This window comes from Talaromyces amestolkiae, assembly GCF_001896365.1.
Source record: "Talaromyces amestolkiae strain CIB chromosome Unknown scaffold9.1, whole genome shotgun sequence".
In the NCBI taxonomy this organism is placed as follows: domain Eukaryota; kingdom Fungi; phylum Ascomycota; class Eurotiomycetes; order Eurotiales; family Trichocomaceae; genus Talaromyces; species Talaromyces amestolkiae.
The window spans coordinates 27676-42863 of record NW_024468045.1 but is presented as its reverse complement, the minus strand read 5'-3'; the positions used below and the strand labels follow the sequence as shown (position 1 = coordinate 42863).

The 15188-nt window shown below is 47.6% G+C and overlaps 5 protein-coding genes across 5 annotated transcripts; 3 read left to right on the top strand and 2 right to left on the bottom strand.

Annotated features, from left to right (window-relative positions):
- Nucleotides 1-2250: 2250 nt before the first annotated feature.
- BHQ10_005065 (uncharacterized protein) lies at nt 2251-2709 on the top strand (the record flags this gene model as incomplete). The annotated part of the gene is made up of 1 exon (XM_040877500.1): nt 2251-2709. One exon carries the CDS (start codon nt 2251-2253, stop codon nt 2707-2709), a length of 459 nt encoding a protein of 152 aa, XP_040733569.1.
- A 923-nt stretch (nt 2710-3632) lies between these two features.
- BHQ10_005064 (uncharacterized protein) lies at nt 3633-4139 on the bottom strand (the record flags this gene model as incomplete). Its single annotated transcript, XM_040877499.1, has 1 exon — nt 3633-4139. The coding sequence occupies one exon, from the start codon at nt 4137-4139 to the stop codon at nt 3633-3635; it is 507 nt and encodes a 168-aa protein (XP_040733568.1).
- Nucleotides 4140-4797: 658 nt separating this feature from the next.
- Nucleotides 4798-5934, top strand: BHQ10_005063 (uncharacterized protein; the record flags this gene model as incomplete). Its single annotated transcript, XM_040877498.1, has 1 exon — nt 4798-5934. One exon carries the CDS (start codon nt 4798-4800, stop codon nt 5932-5934), a length of 1137 nt encoding a protein of 378 aa, XP_040733567.1.
- A 100-nt stretch (nt 5935-6034) lies between these two features.
- BHQ10_005062 (uncharacterized protein) lies at nt 6035-8060 on the bottom strand (the record flags this gene model as incomplete). The annotated part of the gene is made up of 6 exons (XM_040877497.1): nt 6035-6193; nt 6246-6580; nt 6634-6878; nt 6930-7090; nt 7604-7929; nt 7994-8060. 6 exons carry the CDS (start codon nt 8058-8060, stop codon nt 6035-6037), a joined length of 1293 nt encoding a protein of 430 aa, XP_040733566.1.
- Nucleotides 8061-9775: 1715 nt separating this feature from the next.
- BHQ10_005061 (uncharacterized protein) lies at nt 9776-14798 on the top strand (the record flags this gene model as incomplete). The annotated part of the gene is made up of 13 exons (XM_040877496.1): nt 9776-9940; nt 9989-10051; nt 10117-10349; nt 10402-10411; nt 10468-10590; nt 10644-11108; nt 11166-11325; nt 11393-11548; nt 11616-11884; nt 13238-13369; nt 13423-14043; nt 14103-14231; nt 14349-14798. 13 exons carry the CDS (start codon nt 9776-9778, stop codon nt 14796-14798), a joined length of 2976 nt encoding a protein of 991 aa, XP_040733565.1.
- Nucleotides 14799-15188: the final 390 nt, after the last annotated feature.

Genomic DNA, 15188 nt, shown 5'->3' with positions numbered 1-15188 from the left:
CCTACCCTCTGGAGAGCTTCATAGAAAGGAGGAACGATTGGACAAGATCTGCGCAGCATATTACCGAGTCAAAATTACAATAATTACATCGGGGCGTATTGTGTTACCAGATTCGCAGCCATTCTGACGGCACTTCTGGTAGTATTACCACCACGGCTAAATACGTATCGGCATAGTTTCCGTCTACGTGTCCGTCGGCGTATCGCAGAGTCCCATTTTTTTTTTTTTTTCAGATTTTCTTCTTTCCACGCCCTGTTTTAAGAGGGTTGCAAGTAAAAGCGATTGGCAAGTGGGTAACTCTCTAGTAAGAAGTATCCTCACCTCCATTCGAATTCTACGTATCATATTTTGCTACAGGAAAATCCCAGCATTAAATCTTCAATATCAGATTAGCCGGGGAGACATGCATCTCGTCATGTGATAGCATATGAGGCCAGGATGGTTGTTAAGGCGGGAAACCCCCGACAGGATTAGCGTGGGCAAGGCGACAAGGCAATCAATAACAGACTCGGGAGCTGCCCGATGTGATCACCGGTGATCCGGAACGCTGCATGATGATGTTCCTGGGTAGAAATGTACGCTTTTTCCACGCAACCACCTTACATACGGTTCAAAGTGAGCGAGTCCTCTGTAGAATGCAGACTCGAGTCGTTCTGCAAATTGTGCAAAAAATTTGAGAGGCCTTTGTGCTCATGGTGAGGAAAAGCGTCAGGTTAAATAGGCCGAGGTCATCCTCGGGACGACTTTTTTTGGCGTCAGAGTGCATTTTCTAGCGTCGAAGGCCGGAGTATTTCAAGGCGTGACGAGTTCTGAGATATGTACTGTACAGTGTACAATACCACGTATCCGCGAAACCCGCAGTCGTCTGCTGGCTTCCTTGACGAACATTCCAAGTTATGAGGTCGGTGGGCGGGATCCACAATCCGACGCCGCCGTGAAGTCACCCTGGCGATTACCGGAATTTGCTCTTTGCTCTCTTTGCTTTTCTCATGGCCGTACTTATATATACCACGGCTTCACGCAGGTACAATCTCTTGTGATGTGTCTGCAATGCGGAAATTGCACAGGAAGTGTATCATATGCACAAGCAGTCCGGGAGTCAGCCTGCAAGATGGAAGCGCAAGGAGTCGGTAAGTTGGTATGGTAAAATTACTGCCCACATCGTGCAGCCTCTCTCCAGCCGAAACAAGAGAGCCGTGGGTCACTCGGAATCCCGACGGGGCATGCTGTGGACACTCCACCAATAGAAATTGGTTGTTGGTGGATCATTCCTCCCGATCCGGTCCGACTTAGAGGATGCCGTTGGCCCTCGTCAGAAATGGCCCAATTTGCCCTTCCTATTGGCTGTCGGGAGCTGGCTGCAATGGATCTTGCCAAGGGTCGACCTCTGTTTTGGTGCAGTTTTAGTCTCCACTCTCCCCACTGCAGCTCAAGCTATTGGACAGGGCCCCCATAGCTCGTTTCCGAACTGGGAGACTGGTAACTGACGTCGAAAAATTTTTGCTTGTTATCTCGTCACCACTCAGCCCCCAGAAAGCTCTGAATAGTGCGCACCCAACCTACTATTATGGTAAAGGGAATGGAAAGACTTGTAGAGGAAGGCGTGTAGCTTCCATTGAGCCCTAGAAACATTGTAATAAAATCCCAATGATTCTTCTGGCGGCGTGTATAAAACCCGGGCTGGAACCCCGAATAGCTTCTCACCCACCTCCGTCATCCGGCCCCATTAATACAGATTACAGATTCCCTGCGCAAGTCAGTCTGTTACGATAGGACGGACGACTCTGATTGTAACAGCCGTACACTCAGCAGACGTGCTCATACTGCCTTTTGGTGCTGGCAATACCCGAATCGACCCGACAAGACAGTAATCTTGTACGCTGTAACACAGTTTGCTGCTTCTCGCAGAGAAACAGCTAGCAAAAGTCTGAAACTGGCTGTAAAATCACCGACCCACTGCGTATTTTTTCCCAGTTACTACGGCCACAGTAACAAACAAGCAGCGAGCTCCTTTCCCTTCTAGCAACCGACCCCTTCCCCCTACCCTCCTTCCCTTTTTCTTCCGCTGCCAGCCAAGGCGAAAAACCGCTCTAATTTTTTCTCGTCATCAACAAAAAACATTCTTCCTCTCTTTCTCCTCTTCTCTCTCCCCTTCCCAATCTCCATACCTCAAATTCCATCCTTCCTTTCTCTCTCTAACCTCAATTACATTTAGAGATTCACTTCTCTCCTCTCACACACACATACACAATGGCCTCCAAGATGTTCGCCAACCGTATGGCCACCATGGCCTCCCAGAGCGTCGCTCGCTCCACCGTCCGCAGCCAGTTCGCTGCTGTCCCCAAGCGTACCTTCACCAACGCTGTCCGCCCCATGGGCCAGCGCTCTGCTTTCCAGGCTCCCAAGCGCACCATCCCTGCCACCGTCGCTCGCCAGGCTTTCCAGGCCCAGGCTCGCCGTGGCTACTCCTCTGAGATCGCCAACGCCCTCGTTGAGGTCTCCCAGAACATTGGTATGGGTTCTGCTGCCATTGGTCTTGCTGGTGCCGGTACCGGTATCGGTCTCGTCTTCGCTGCCCTCTTGCACTCCGTTGCCCGCAACCCTTCTCTCCGTGGTCAGCTCTTCGCCTACGCCATTTTGGGTTTCGCTTTCGTCGAGGCTATCGGTCTTTTCGACCTGATGATTGCCATGATGGCCAAGTTCTTGTAAACTATTTCACTACTACCGACGTCTTGAGGGTCTTGTGGACCCCCCGTTTTTACACGCCACATTTTTTTCTTGAAATCAAAAAACGGAATACCGATAATCGATGACCAACTTTGTGTGAATTTGACCATGCCGACAATCGTTCGATCCGATTCCTTCCAGCTACATCTTGATATCCTATGTGGTTGGATTCTATTGCCAGATCGATACTCTCATAATCATTGAGACCGGAGAAATTTTTTTTGAATCGAAACATCTATTTTCTTTTTTTCTATCTGTTTTTCCTTCTTACCCATAGAGAGAGAAAATTTCTGTTGCATTTACTAGAGGTATAGAGGTGGTGAATGTCTTGTTTTGGATAGAAAGAGAAAGAAGAGGGAAGGGATTATAGAATCTGGTCTCATTTGATTTTTGTTTCTTTTTGCAACTCACAAACTTTACAAAAAAAAGGGCACGACAAAATTCCCAAAAAGTTGGACAACCGATTTTGGCCGTGGGTGTATTATCATTGTGTACTACTTATTTAGCATCACTCATCATCATATTTATTTCATCCTTTCCTTTGTCAATTGTTTCTCGGGTATTCTTCTCTCTTCGATCGTCCTGTACTGTATATATGGAGTCGATAAGAGTGAAAGATTGTCCGTTGTGCTTTTCTCATTACGTAGGTATGCATTGAACTTCTTGAACGAGTCCGGGGTTTGACACATTCTTACCCCGGATTCATTGAATTCGTAGCTATAGAATTGGCCATGAAGCTGGTCAATTGGCCGTCATTGGACGCATTCATAGAGCAGGTATGCGCGATGATTGGCCCTGTACTCAATGTTGAGCATACACCTCAACCCATGATAGATGATACCACTTCAGTAACCAATCTATATATCTATGATTCGGTCTCAATGGAACAAACGAGGAAAGAAAAATCAAAACTCTAACCCCATGAAAATCGTCCCCTCCAGTGGCGTCTCATAATACCTTTCAACCTCCCTAAAACCGTACCTCTTATACAACGCCCTCGCACTCTCCATATACGGCAACGTATCAAGCCTCATCCCTTTGTATTGACCCGACGCTCTGGCATGCTCGATGATCGCTTCAATGAGCTTTGTGCCGAGACCTGTTCCGCGGGCGGATGGGGCGAGGTATAATCTTTTCATTTCGCAATATCCTTCTCCGCTGTGATCATCTGAGTTGGAGGATGGGAGGGCGCGATAGGCGACGCAGCCGACTAGTTTATTGGCGTCATCGCGAGCCACGAGGAGACAGCCGCCTTGTTCCGGGGAGTACTTTCCAGGTAGGGAACTGAGTTCGGTCTGGTAGTTTTGGAAGGTGAGATCGATGCCGAGGGCGGCGGTGTAGGCTGTGAAGAGGGCTGTGATGGCTTGTTTGTCGTCGGGGAAGACGGCGGGKGTTATTTCATATGTTGGCATTTTCTTTTCTTGCTTAGAGATTCGATGTTGATGTTGGAGGATTACCTACCAGTTGACATATTAATGGATTGGATAATGGGATGGATGATATATATAATTCTTACCTATGTTAGTGACTCATTTCGGACCTGCATATAAATATAAAGCACCCGAACGGCAACGTCCGTGGCCACTAAATGGTCAGTATCACTTAGCTTGCATACATGCTTGCAGAATATATTCCTACAAATTATCCAACTCAAGTGATATCTACCTAGGTACTCTCACGCTGGCAGATCCCAACATTTGCCCAGCCTCTTACCCCTCATCCTTTCCCCCTCCGTCGTAATAAGTAATCAATAATCAAGCGCTATCTACATATATATATTGACTTGCGAGGAAACTGTTGTCAGCATGATCATTTATACTGTGTAAATCCAAGTATTGCCCAAGGCAGCATCGTTATATACAGCTCAGGGTGAACGAGTTAAACGATCTACATCCACATCGTGAGATCCAGGCAGCTTTGTTTCGGAACTCCGCGTTGGGTTAGTAATACGTATATCGTCCGATTGCTCAAGATATAAATCTAGTTGATCCTGAACATTTTCAAATTCGCTGATCATCCATTTGCTATATCTCGAAATCTTGTTGCACGTGTATTCTACCGCACCATATCATGGCAGTACAAGGCACCACCACAGACGCATTCAAATCTCTCAAGGAGATTCTGCAAAGCAATCTCGACAACGGCGAAGAACTCGGCGCAGCCTTATACGTTAGCTACAACGGAGAACCCGTTGTCGATATCTGGGGTGGCTATGCCGACGAGAAACGAACCCGGCCTTGGACCGAAGATACCATCGTCAACGTCTGGTCAACAACCAAAAATGTCACTGCGCTGGCTGCTCTGATCCTCGCCGATCGCGGATTGTTGGACCTTGACGCCCCGGTTGCGAAGTATTGGCCCGAGTTCGCTGCCAATGGCAAGGAAAAAGTGCTTGTGCGTCATGTCCTTTCTCATACCTCTGGTGTCTCCGGCTGGGACGAACCATTCGAGTACTCCGATATCTACGACCTGGAGAAATCAACTGCTCGCCTCGCTGCCCAGGCACCCTGGTGGGAACCAGGAACAGCATCAGGCTACCACGCTGTCAATTACGGCCACCTAGTCGGCGAAATCGTTCGCCGCGTCTCCGGAAAATCGCTTCGAGACTTTGTTAGAGACGAAATCGCGCGTCCACGAGATGCAGATTTCAGTATCGGTGCACCGGAGTCTGAGTGGCCTCGTCTTGCTGAAGTAATTCCCCCTCCTCCCATGGATCCAGCTGCTTTCGCAGCACTGGATCCGCAGAGTATCCCCATAAAGACACTATCTGTCGGATTGGCTAGCGCGACTTATCCCAACACCGCTGTATTTCGAAAAGCCGAAATCGGCTCTGTCAACGGTGTAACGAATGCGCGAGCCTTGAACAAGATCTTTGCTCCGTTGGCGTTGGGCGGTCCCGACAGTCTTCTCTCTCCCAAGACTCTGGACAGAATCTTTGAAGTTCAGGCTGATGGGCCCGATTTGGCGATTTTTGCACCCTTGCGTTGGGGAATCGGGTTTGGATTATCGCATCCTGCTAGCACGCCTTATATCCCGGAAGGAAGGGTGTTCTTTTGGTTTGGATGGGGTGGATCCTTTGTGCTTGTTGATGTGGATAGGAAGTTGACAATCACTTATGTGATGAATAAGATGGGCGACGGGGTTATTGGGAGTCCGCGGTCGCAGCAGTATGTGGAGGCTGTGTATGAGGCTGTTCGTAAGCTGTAGTGAATTCGACCCTGGAAAAGATGAGTGAAGCTATGGATGTTTATATTGACTTTGCCCATATACTTTTGTGTATATTCAACTTTGGAAGTTATTGACATGATTAAATAGATGCAATCTTGGCATCGTACAATTTCCTTCCCTTCACTCCAACGTGACATTTGAAGACTCCGCCATGCCATTTCGCCGACTCGGGATACTTATCAGCTTCCGGGTCTTCTTCACTCGTAATATAGACGTCCTCGCCCACAAATGCAACAGCCTAATAATTATCAGCACAACGGCAAATTAAGAACGGAAATGCGACGACATACCGTAGGACATCTAGTCGGCACCTCAATCTCTGCAGTCACTTTACCCTCCGGCGAAACTCTGACAACCTTCCAACCACCCCAAAGAGCAACCCACAAATTTCCCTCGACATCCATAGCGTGGCCATCCGGACCACCTACTTCGGTATGCCAGAAGACACGCTGATTCGAGATGTTTCCAGTCGAAACATCATAGTCAAAGGCATAGATGTTGCCCGTGGGAGTGTCGGTCCAGTACATGGTTTTGTCGTCCAGGCTGAAGGATATGCCATTGGGGATGGTGACGTTTTCAAGGACGCGGTGTAGTGTGCCGTCCGTATCGAGACGGAAGAGGATGCCTATTCCCATGAGCATTCAATCTGAATTACACAAAAAAGGAGGAAGAACGCACCGACAGGATCAAATTTCCCATTTGTGTACGCCGGATCATTCATAGCGCCAACCCAGAAACGTCCCTGTCTATCAATTGCGCCGTCATTGGCACGCATGATCGTCTCATAGTTTTTAGAGATTTCGGCCTCGTGCCAGAAGCGCTTGATGTATTTATATTCACTGCTATCGCGTTTTGCGATGCCAATGCCATGTTTACCGCCAAATAAGAATGAGTCTGTTGACGAGGCGAGGTTTGCTGTAACACTAATAGGCTCATCAGCAAATGCAAAGTTAGCTGCGAAATAATTGTCTTACCCGAAAGAGATATCGTATTCAATCTTCTTCGCGGATGATGGTCCCTCGCGCAAATCAACCCACCAGACATGCTTTTTGACAATGTCAATGAAGCGCAGTGTATGGCTGGCTTCTTCGTAGAAAGGCCCCTCGGAAAGCCCACATCTGATGTCGAGGAATGGCTGGTTGGCTCATTGTTAGTGATGGACATACAGACAGTCCCAAAAGATTTTGAAAATACCTCTGTGATAGTAAACTTCTCCATTTTTGCCTATGTTTTTCTACACGAACGAGGGGCTTTGCACGTTTATTTACATCTGTCGTTGACCGGCGAAAGAGCCGAGATTTAACCATTTATTCAGTTAGATTTAGGTGTCGATAAGATAAAGGACGGACACAAGCGACAATCCGCTCCCCCACCCGACCCGACATCTTCACTTTCTCTCATCTTTCATTCTCTACTCATTGATATCAGACGCATGTGACTACTGAACCACCTTGTTGTCAATAGAGTGACCAAGCCGCTGCGACTCGTCGAGTCTTGACCGGCATAAACGCCCAGACACCGACCATCACGATCCGTACTGCGCCTGAAAACCACACAGCTGCTTTTCCCGTACAGGCAAAAGTTACGATGATACACGCCACTAATACGAAGAGACCATAGCAGAACCCGGACAGCGCAAGTCCCGTACCGCGAGTGGTAGCGAGGAACACTTGGACGGTATAGACGATGATAATGGCGAGCAGAGGAATTGCAAGAGTCCCATGACGATGCACTCGAATTCGAGAAGAGCGTTTCGGGAGTGCGATATGGTTGAGGCGAGCATGAAGACACCGATTAGTAAAGCGTTGATGGTGCCGGTGTAGTTACGACCTAGGCCCTTGGCTTCGACCATGGCTGCTGCTGTGATGGGACTGGGGATGAGCATATGGCGACGTAGACGTAGCGACTGTATAAGTAGGGAGTTGTAAGGTGGTAGCATTGACAGCTGCAACGTCCTGACCGGCAAGACAATTACTGTTAGATATCTTGTAGAGAATGAATGGCAGTCTCACGAAATTCTACAACGCAAGTAACGAACCCAGACCCAAGACACCGCCGGCCTTGGGCACGATCTTCGCAATGAAGGACTTGCGTTTGTTGCACATCTTCAGATCCAAATGTCGAATCAATTCGGGCGAATGAAGACTCGTTCAACCAGGTATCGCCCCGCCCTTGTTGTATGCTGCAATATCCTTGACGATCTGAGTTGCTTCGGCATCTCGGCGACGCGAGAGCATGCACTTTGGTGTCTCACTGAATGCGGTGAACGTGAAGCGGCAGAGATGAAAAAAAAAAGTGACGCAGCCGAATGTCCACCAAACGTATCACCATCCTTTGTTGCTGACATAGTGGCACAAAGACTCCGAGGAGCTGGAGCTGCCGGAGCCACCTGCGCGCTGGAAAAGCTCTTGCTGGCGGTGCTCTCCGTCAGGACCTGTGCCATTCGGCAATGAAAGCCCTGGCACTGTCGGTTCATGGACTCTAGAGACCTACAATCCATTCGCATAAGCGACCAAATACTGCTTTGAAGCGGGCAGAAATCCAATAAGAACTATAGCATCCGCCGCCTGGTTACCAGCAATAGCCAGACCAACCACAAATCCAACAACACACAGACCCGTGAAAGCAGACAAACCGGCACCAACCAGACCTCCCATACCAATTAGTACTCAAGTGCTCGTGAACATCCATTCGCGTCCGAGACTGTCGGCCATAGCGAGCCAGATGGTGCCGCCGAGAGTGAGACCGACGAACAAGCTGACGAATAGCTATGTTTCACGGTTTCCGTAGTAGAAGAATTGAGCCTCGTTGGTCGATGAGGGGGCGATCATGGTGAGTATCGGGGTTCAATGGTTGATCCATAAAGATTACCATAATGCACTCCAGACGGGTCTTTGGGAGTAGACCGGTGCAGCTTTTCAGGTCAAACCACGAGGGTTGAAGCAAAAGCGCTCTGTGCTTCCGCGTCAAAGTCTCTTTTGGTGGTGGGTGGACTATGTAGTGCATAATGCATATAGGTAGAGACACTAGATTGATCTAGAGGCGGAGAATCCTGTGAGTAGTTGTTGATGAAAGTTGAAAAAGACTTGAATCCGAGTCGGTCCCATGATGCTTCTTCTGTTATCTCCGCAAAGAGGGTTTGGATGAATTCAAAAGCATAGTCACATGAAATCAAGCACCAGGGCGTCTCAATTCACAGATAGAAACTGCTCTTTGCAAAATATGGAAGTGTTCTGGACTGAAAAGAAGTTGAAGAGAAAGTGAGTATGCATATATAGCCCCACCCTTACATGTACAGCTAGCCAATCATAACGGCAAAGACCGCGGAGATAGCACCAATTTGATCTGATGAGAAAAGCCCTAACTGTAGCCCCAAGTCAGTCATCAACAGCGACGTCGGTCTGTATTATGAGTCTCGGCCTGAATAAATGTTTGTAAGGTGCAACTTTTTGGTTCTTTTGTGTCTTCTGAAAGATCTGGTCTTGTGGATCCTGCATCCGCAAGTTCCAGCAATAAGCTATGAGCACAATGTGGATTTGGCAGTCTGTGGATGGAGCTTAGTGGAAGATAAATAGTACTATTGGGTAGAGAAAAACCGAATCCCCTTTTATTCTTCCTTTCTCGATGTTCCAATCTAGCAAACCCTTGTCAACGACCCCAGAACCGGCGCGGGCACCGGGCTGACGGCCAAATTCGCCGGCACCGCATCGAAACGCTCCCAATACTTAAGAAATTAAATTCATGATAGAGCGTCGACTTTTGATCCTCATACTAATCTTTTCTGATCCTTCATTTCACCTTCCAATATCGCCTATCCGAAATGGCCGATATCAACGAAAAAGGGCCGCAGTCTTTGGACGCGACCAACGTCTTTGATGACACCAATGGGCACTTGAGCTGCGGGGACTCGTCACCAGACTGTTCGAAGGAAACCGTTCTAGTTGAGGACGAAAGAAACAAGTACCGGTCTATCCATGGCGTCAAAGTGAGGATCAGATCACGTAGGGTATTCAGCAATTGCTTATGATTCCAGTGGTTTTTGGCCGTCCTGGCTATTTTCTCGTCTGTTTTCCTTTTCGGGTTGGACACGACCGCAGTAAGCTTCGAGTGCCACATTGAATTTCTGTATCACAATTATTCATTCGAATTTGTACTTATCAGGTTGCGGATATTTCCCCTGCGATGATCAGTCGGTTTGGACAGCCTGATTTGCTCCCCTGGTTGAGCTCGGGCTATGCATTGGGAGCCATGAACATTCTTCCTTGGGGCAAATCATTCGGTGTCTTCAATTTGAAATGGACATATATCCTCACTGTTGCATTGTTTGAGGTGGGAAGTGCCATCTGTGGTGCGGCGCCGAATATGACGGCCTTGATCATTGGACGAGTAATTGCGTATGTCTCGTTCTTATTCCTGTTCTATTAATGTTGCTAATAAGATGACTAGTGGAGTTGGAGTGGGTATCCACCGAGTTAATGGGGGGATTTGTCTTGGAAAGGCTAACGAACCTAGGGGTCAGGCATGTATCTCGGTTGCATCACATATCTCGCTATGACGACCAGCCCTCGGGAAGGTCCGCATTACATCGGGCTAGTGGGGTTCGTCTGGGGCATTGGGACAGTCCTGGGACCAATTGTATGTTTTCTTGAACCTCGTTAATAAAGGGTACAATCTAATTCACTACTTAGGTCGGCGGTGCATTCGCGGATAGCTCAGCAGGCTGGCGCTGGACCTTTTATATTAACCTCTTGATCGCCGCCCTATTTGCCCCCGTATACTTCTTCTTGCTCCCTAATATCGACGCGCAGCCAACGGCGACTTTGATCCAGAAGCATAAGCAAGTGGACTGGGTGTCCATTGTTTTTCTGAATGGATTCATCACATGTTTCGTCATGGCCATCAACTTCGGAGGAGCCGTGTATGCGTGGAATTCCGCTCGAGAAATTGTTCTCTGGGTCATGACGGCGGTTATCTTTGTCGGATTCCTCCTTGTGCAGTATTTCCACCCGCTTGTAACGAAAGAACAAGTTCTCTTCCCTGGTCATTTGCTGAAGCGCCCCCTCATGCTCAATTTGACCGTTCAAATGTTTTTGTCATCAGGCGTGCTCCAGGGTGCTATTTACTACATTCCCTTGTTCTTTGAATTTGCAAAGGTATACTATTGCCCCTTTCACTCTTGGTCTACATCGATTTTAACAGCCGAATTCCAGTCGGATGCAGCCCTCGAAGCCGCCGTGCGACTTCTACCGTACGTTTTCATGCTTGTCGCTGGCTGTTTGATCAACGCTGCTCTTATGGTCCGATTTGGATACTATATGCCCTGGTACTTTGGCGGAGGAGCGCTCGTAGTAATCAGCTCCGCATTGATGTGTATGTTCTCAAGTCCATGGAATATTCGAATCCGTGACACAGAGCTGATGACATGAATAATGATCAGGTACTGTCAATGCGCATACCTCCAACTCCACCGTCTACGGATACACTGTGCTCATGGGAATTGGTGTCGGCTCCTACTGCCAGGCAAGTTACACTGTATCTCAGCAGCTGGTACCAATGACCGAGCTGACTAATGTCATTGGCTTGATGAGTATCTGTATGTAAATGACCACTTCTTTCGAGCCTTGAAACCGGAAACGCATACTAATATATTTCTTTGCTAGCGCAATTCCTCGGCATCCTATTCTTCTTGGCTATTATGGGCACCTCCTACCAAAACCTTGTCATCGAGAAGATTCACAGTATTCTGCCGAATGCTAGCGATATCGATGTCCGTCAATTCATCGCTGGAACCAGCTCCTCCCTCAGCGCTAGTCTGACAAGCGCCCAATCAGCCGCTGTGGTAAATGCAATTGTAACGGCCATGCGATCGGTGTGGATCTTGCTCGCTGTTGCAGGTGGCATTTGTGTAATTCTGTCTCTCTTCCTCGGGGTATGTTATGAAATTCCAGTACTCACGTTCATGAGCCATATATTGACTTGTGCTACTTTTACAGAAAGACAAGCTTTTCACTAAGGACGGCGTCAAGGGAACCGCAATCGCAGCATAAACGTGGAACTTCGATTGACAATGGTCAACAAACTCGACCGCCAAATGCTTGTCTATTCAATTCCAGGGCACGTCTGAATTGAAATACCCAGGTCATGTACAGACTTGCAGCGTGTATGAAACTGTTTGTTACCGCAACGGGGTTCAAATTGACTCTTGCCCTTGGAGATAGAAAAGAAATATGGATCCGATCTTTGATATTAGGAGGAGACGCAGGGCCGTAGATAGATGTATGTTTTTTTTTTGCGGGATGTTCATGTTATAATACACAGGAAATGCAGCAAACATTTTATCTTTCCTACCTCATATGTCTGCTAGTAGATGTGCTTTCTGTGTACGACCTTTTTAAATAGTCTTCAAAAAAGAACACAACCCCTTTTTTCCTTATGTCGAGATGTTTTTAAACGCCTCCAAATTGCTAGCAGCAAACGCCCTCTCCGAATCTAACTTACCCGCTTGGGCAGGTAGGCTTGTAAATGTATTCCCATACGATGCCGAAGTCAATAACTCATTCACGGACCACCGGCATTCTTATATGATCAATTGATCAATATCATCTAGATGCCTCAATCTGAGGTGGACCTTGACGATACTATGGATATCTTCTGAATTGTTCTATGTTAGGCTAAGGCTTTTAGAAAATCTATTTTGAAATTTTGATAGATCACACATCATATTAAAAATCCTGAAATATTGAATTATGTTAGAACCAACCAATTAGTTGCAGGCATAAATACTGGGTCCATTTTTCTTGATAGAAATCAATAGGAGGCAGCTGTAAGTAATTGCTCTATTTTTCTCGATAAACTACTTATAAGTCTGTTAAAAGCGCTGTAACTCCTAGAGGCCTTCCTTGGCTTATTTTCCTTTGAAGAAGGTTCTTTTGTTGTTATGCGGCGAAAGTCGCCGATGCGGTTGATTTTGTTGGGTCTAATTACTAATCGCTCTTTTTTCTTTTAACTTTATATGGCTTTAGCCTCGGGGTTGCTCACCTACTTCTTGATACTTCATTATACTTCATACATACATATTCTGTGATGATCTACTCAGAACTACTAGTTTAGCCGATCGACCCCCTGGAGATCCTTCCCCTTTACTCAACTATAGTTAAGTAGCTGGCATGTACTTGTGTAGCCTCTGCTCGAAGCCATTCAAACAACGTACGTTCATATTGTGACTTATCTCAGCTGCTACTATTGAGGGCCCCAAAAATTCACATAACTAATCTCTTCGTAGAGTCCTCTAGGAATCGGCACCTGGAATATTGCCGCCAGGCACAAGACCGACCTCGAGTGCGAACTCCGTCGTGTCGCGCCTGTAGCGCGGCCAAGACAAAATGCACAAGCTCACACCCATCATGCACCCGGTGTCTGCGACGCGGCATAGAATGCGTATATGAACAGCGACTCGGTCGGCGGCAGCTACCCAAACAAGGCAGCGCTGATGAGCCCGTTTCCATAGACTCAATCATTACTAATATAGACGACAGCAGTACAGGGAGCCTGGTGGCCAACCTAGACCAACTGGCGGATGATTTGATTTGGGACGGACAGTCGAGTTCCACGGACTTTCTCATAATAGATCCAAGCCACACTGTCCCCAAGAGCACGCAAGCTGCTACCCCGACGATGACTACCGCACCGGTGGTAGACACTACTCCTGACTTATTCAGCTTGCAAGGCTGGGACACGGATCCATCGGAGCTACTCGCTGCACTCACCGCGCCGCCAAAGGTCTCGCCTTTCGCTGATGCAGCGTTTCTCACACGGTTACCTATTGACGATCCCATCGCACAGCGGCACGCTACTTATTTAATTCAAATTCTGCGACCTTTTCCGCAAATGATGGCCCGAAAAGCCATATTCCCACCCTTTATCCATCAAAACTGGCACCATGGAGATGGGACTAAAGCACAGAAGACATTGCCCGAGCCGATTGGTAACTGCATGAGTATCGCACAGATTTTCGCTTCCAGGACACCTGATACGAGAGCTTTTGTATGGAATGCTATTAGGACTGAACAGCGGCGACTAATGGTCCAGGTAAGCCTTCTTAGTATTGTTATTGTACGGATTCACCGAAGCTAATGGAGTTCACGCAGTCCGAATCATTCGGGCCGGAGGACTTGCTTGCCTCTATACAATGTTATATTATTTATATTATCATGCGCGTAATCGATGACGCGGCATATCATAGCGAGCATGACCTCGATATGCTGCTGACCTTCGCAGTATGTTTTTCATTCACTTTTGCTTCGTATCAGGTCTTGAGAGCTGTGCTAATGGAGATGCAAAAAAAATAAGACTCTCTGCAAACGCTTCCGCGCGCTTTGTCAAGGCCCATTTAGTCTTCCAGAACAAACACACCCCAGCCGGTGCTGGCCGGACTGGGTATTCGCCGAATCTCGGCGCAGGTGCGACGATTCATTTTCACCCCCTTATTTCAACTACAGGCTGTCCTAACGAAAGTAAATATTAGAGTCGCATGCATCTGGTTCCTCATCGGGCAAGTCGTAGTCACCAAAACGGGTATACCTTGCGACACGTCGGAAGAATACCATTGTCTTCCCCTGCCGGGTGGTCGATCCCTATGGGAGTGTCGAACAAACCAAGGATGGGAAGCGGAGTACAGCGCAACGCAGACAACTATTCCTGGGAGACAGCTTACGTATTTTGGGGACTTGATGGAGGCTCAGAAGACGAACAGTGATTCAAGCATGATTCAGAAGATGGATTCCTGGAATGCAGAGGCTGATACACTGGGATTTATGCTTACTCTAGCTACAGCAATGGTCTAGATGATGAATTAATATTACGACCATTTGGTTGTACATATGTGTGCTTCACTAGCCTCGATCCGAGATATGTTTGTGGTCTGGTAGCTATAGTTTATCCAAGAATCACCACACTTTAACGATAAATGAACAGAAATATAGAGCTAAATCTCCACTAGTCAACAGCTAAATAGCCATCTAATGTAAAAACAAGTCCCCTTGCGGGTTCTGCCTATAGCAGAGAGTGATGGTCCACGAGGCTCCATTAGGGGCCATCCTCCTTATGTCTTGACTCTTGAGGCTCTGGGAGATGCCAAGACTAAATAGCGGATCGACATAGCCAAATAATCAATCAACACAGACTTGCTTTGAATAATAGAACTCTGACGATCATCATCGAAAATGCTTCACACT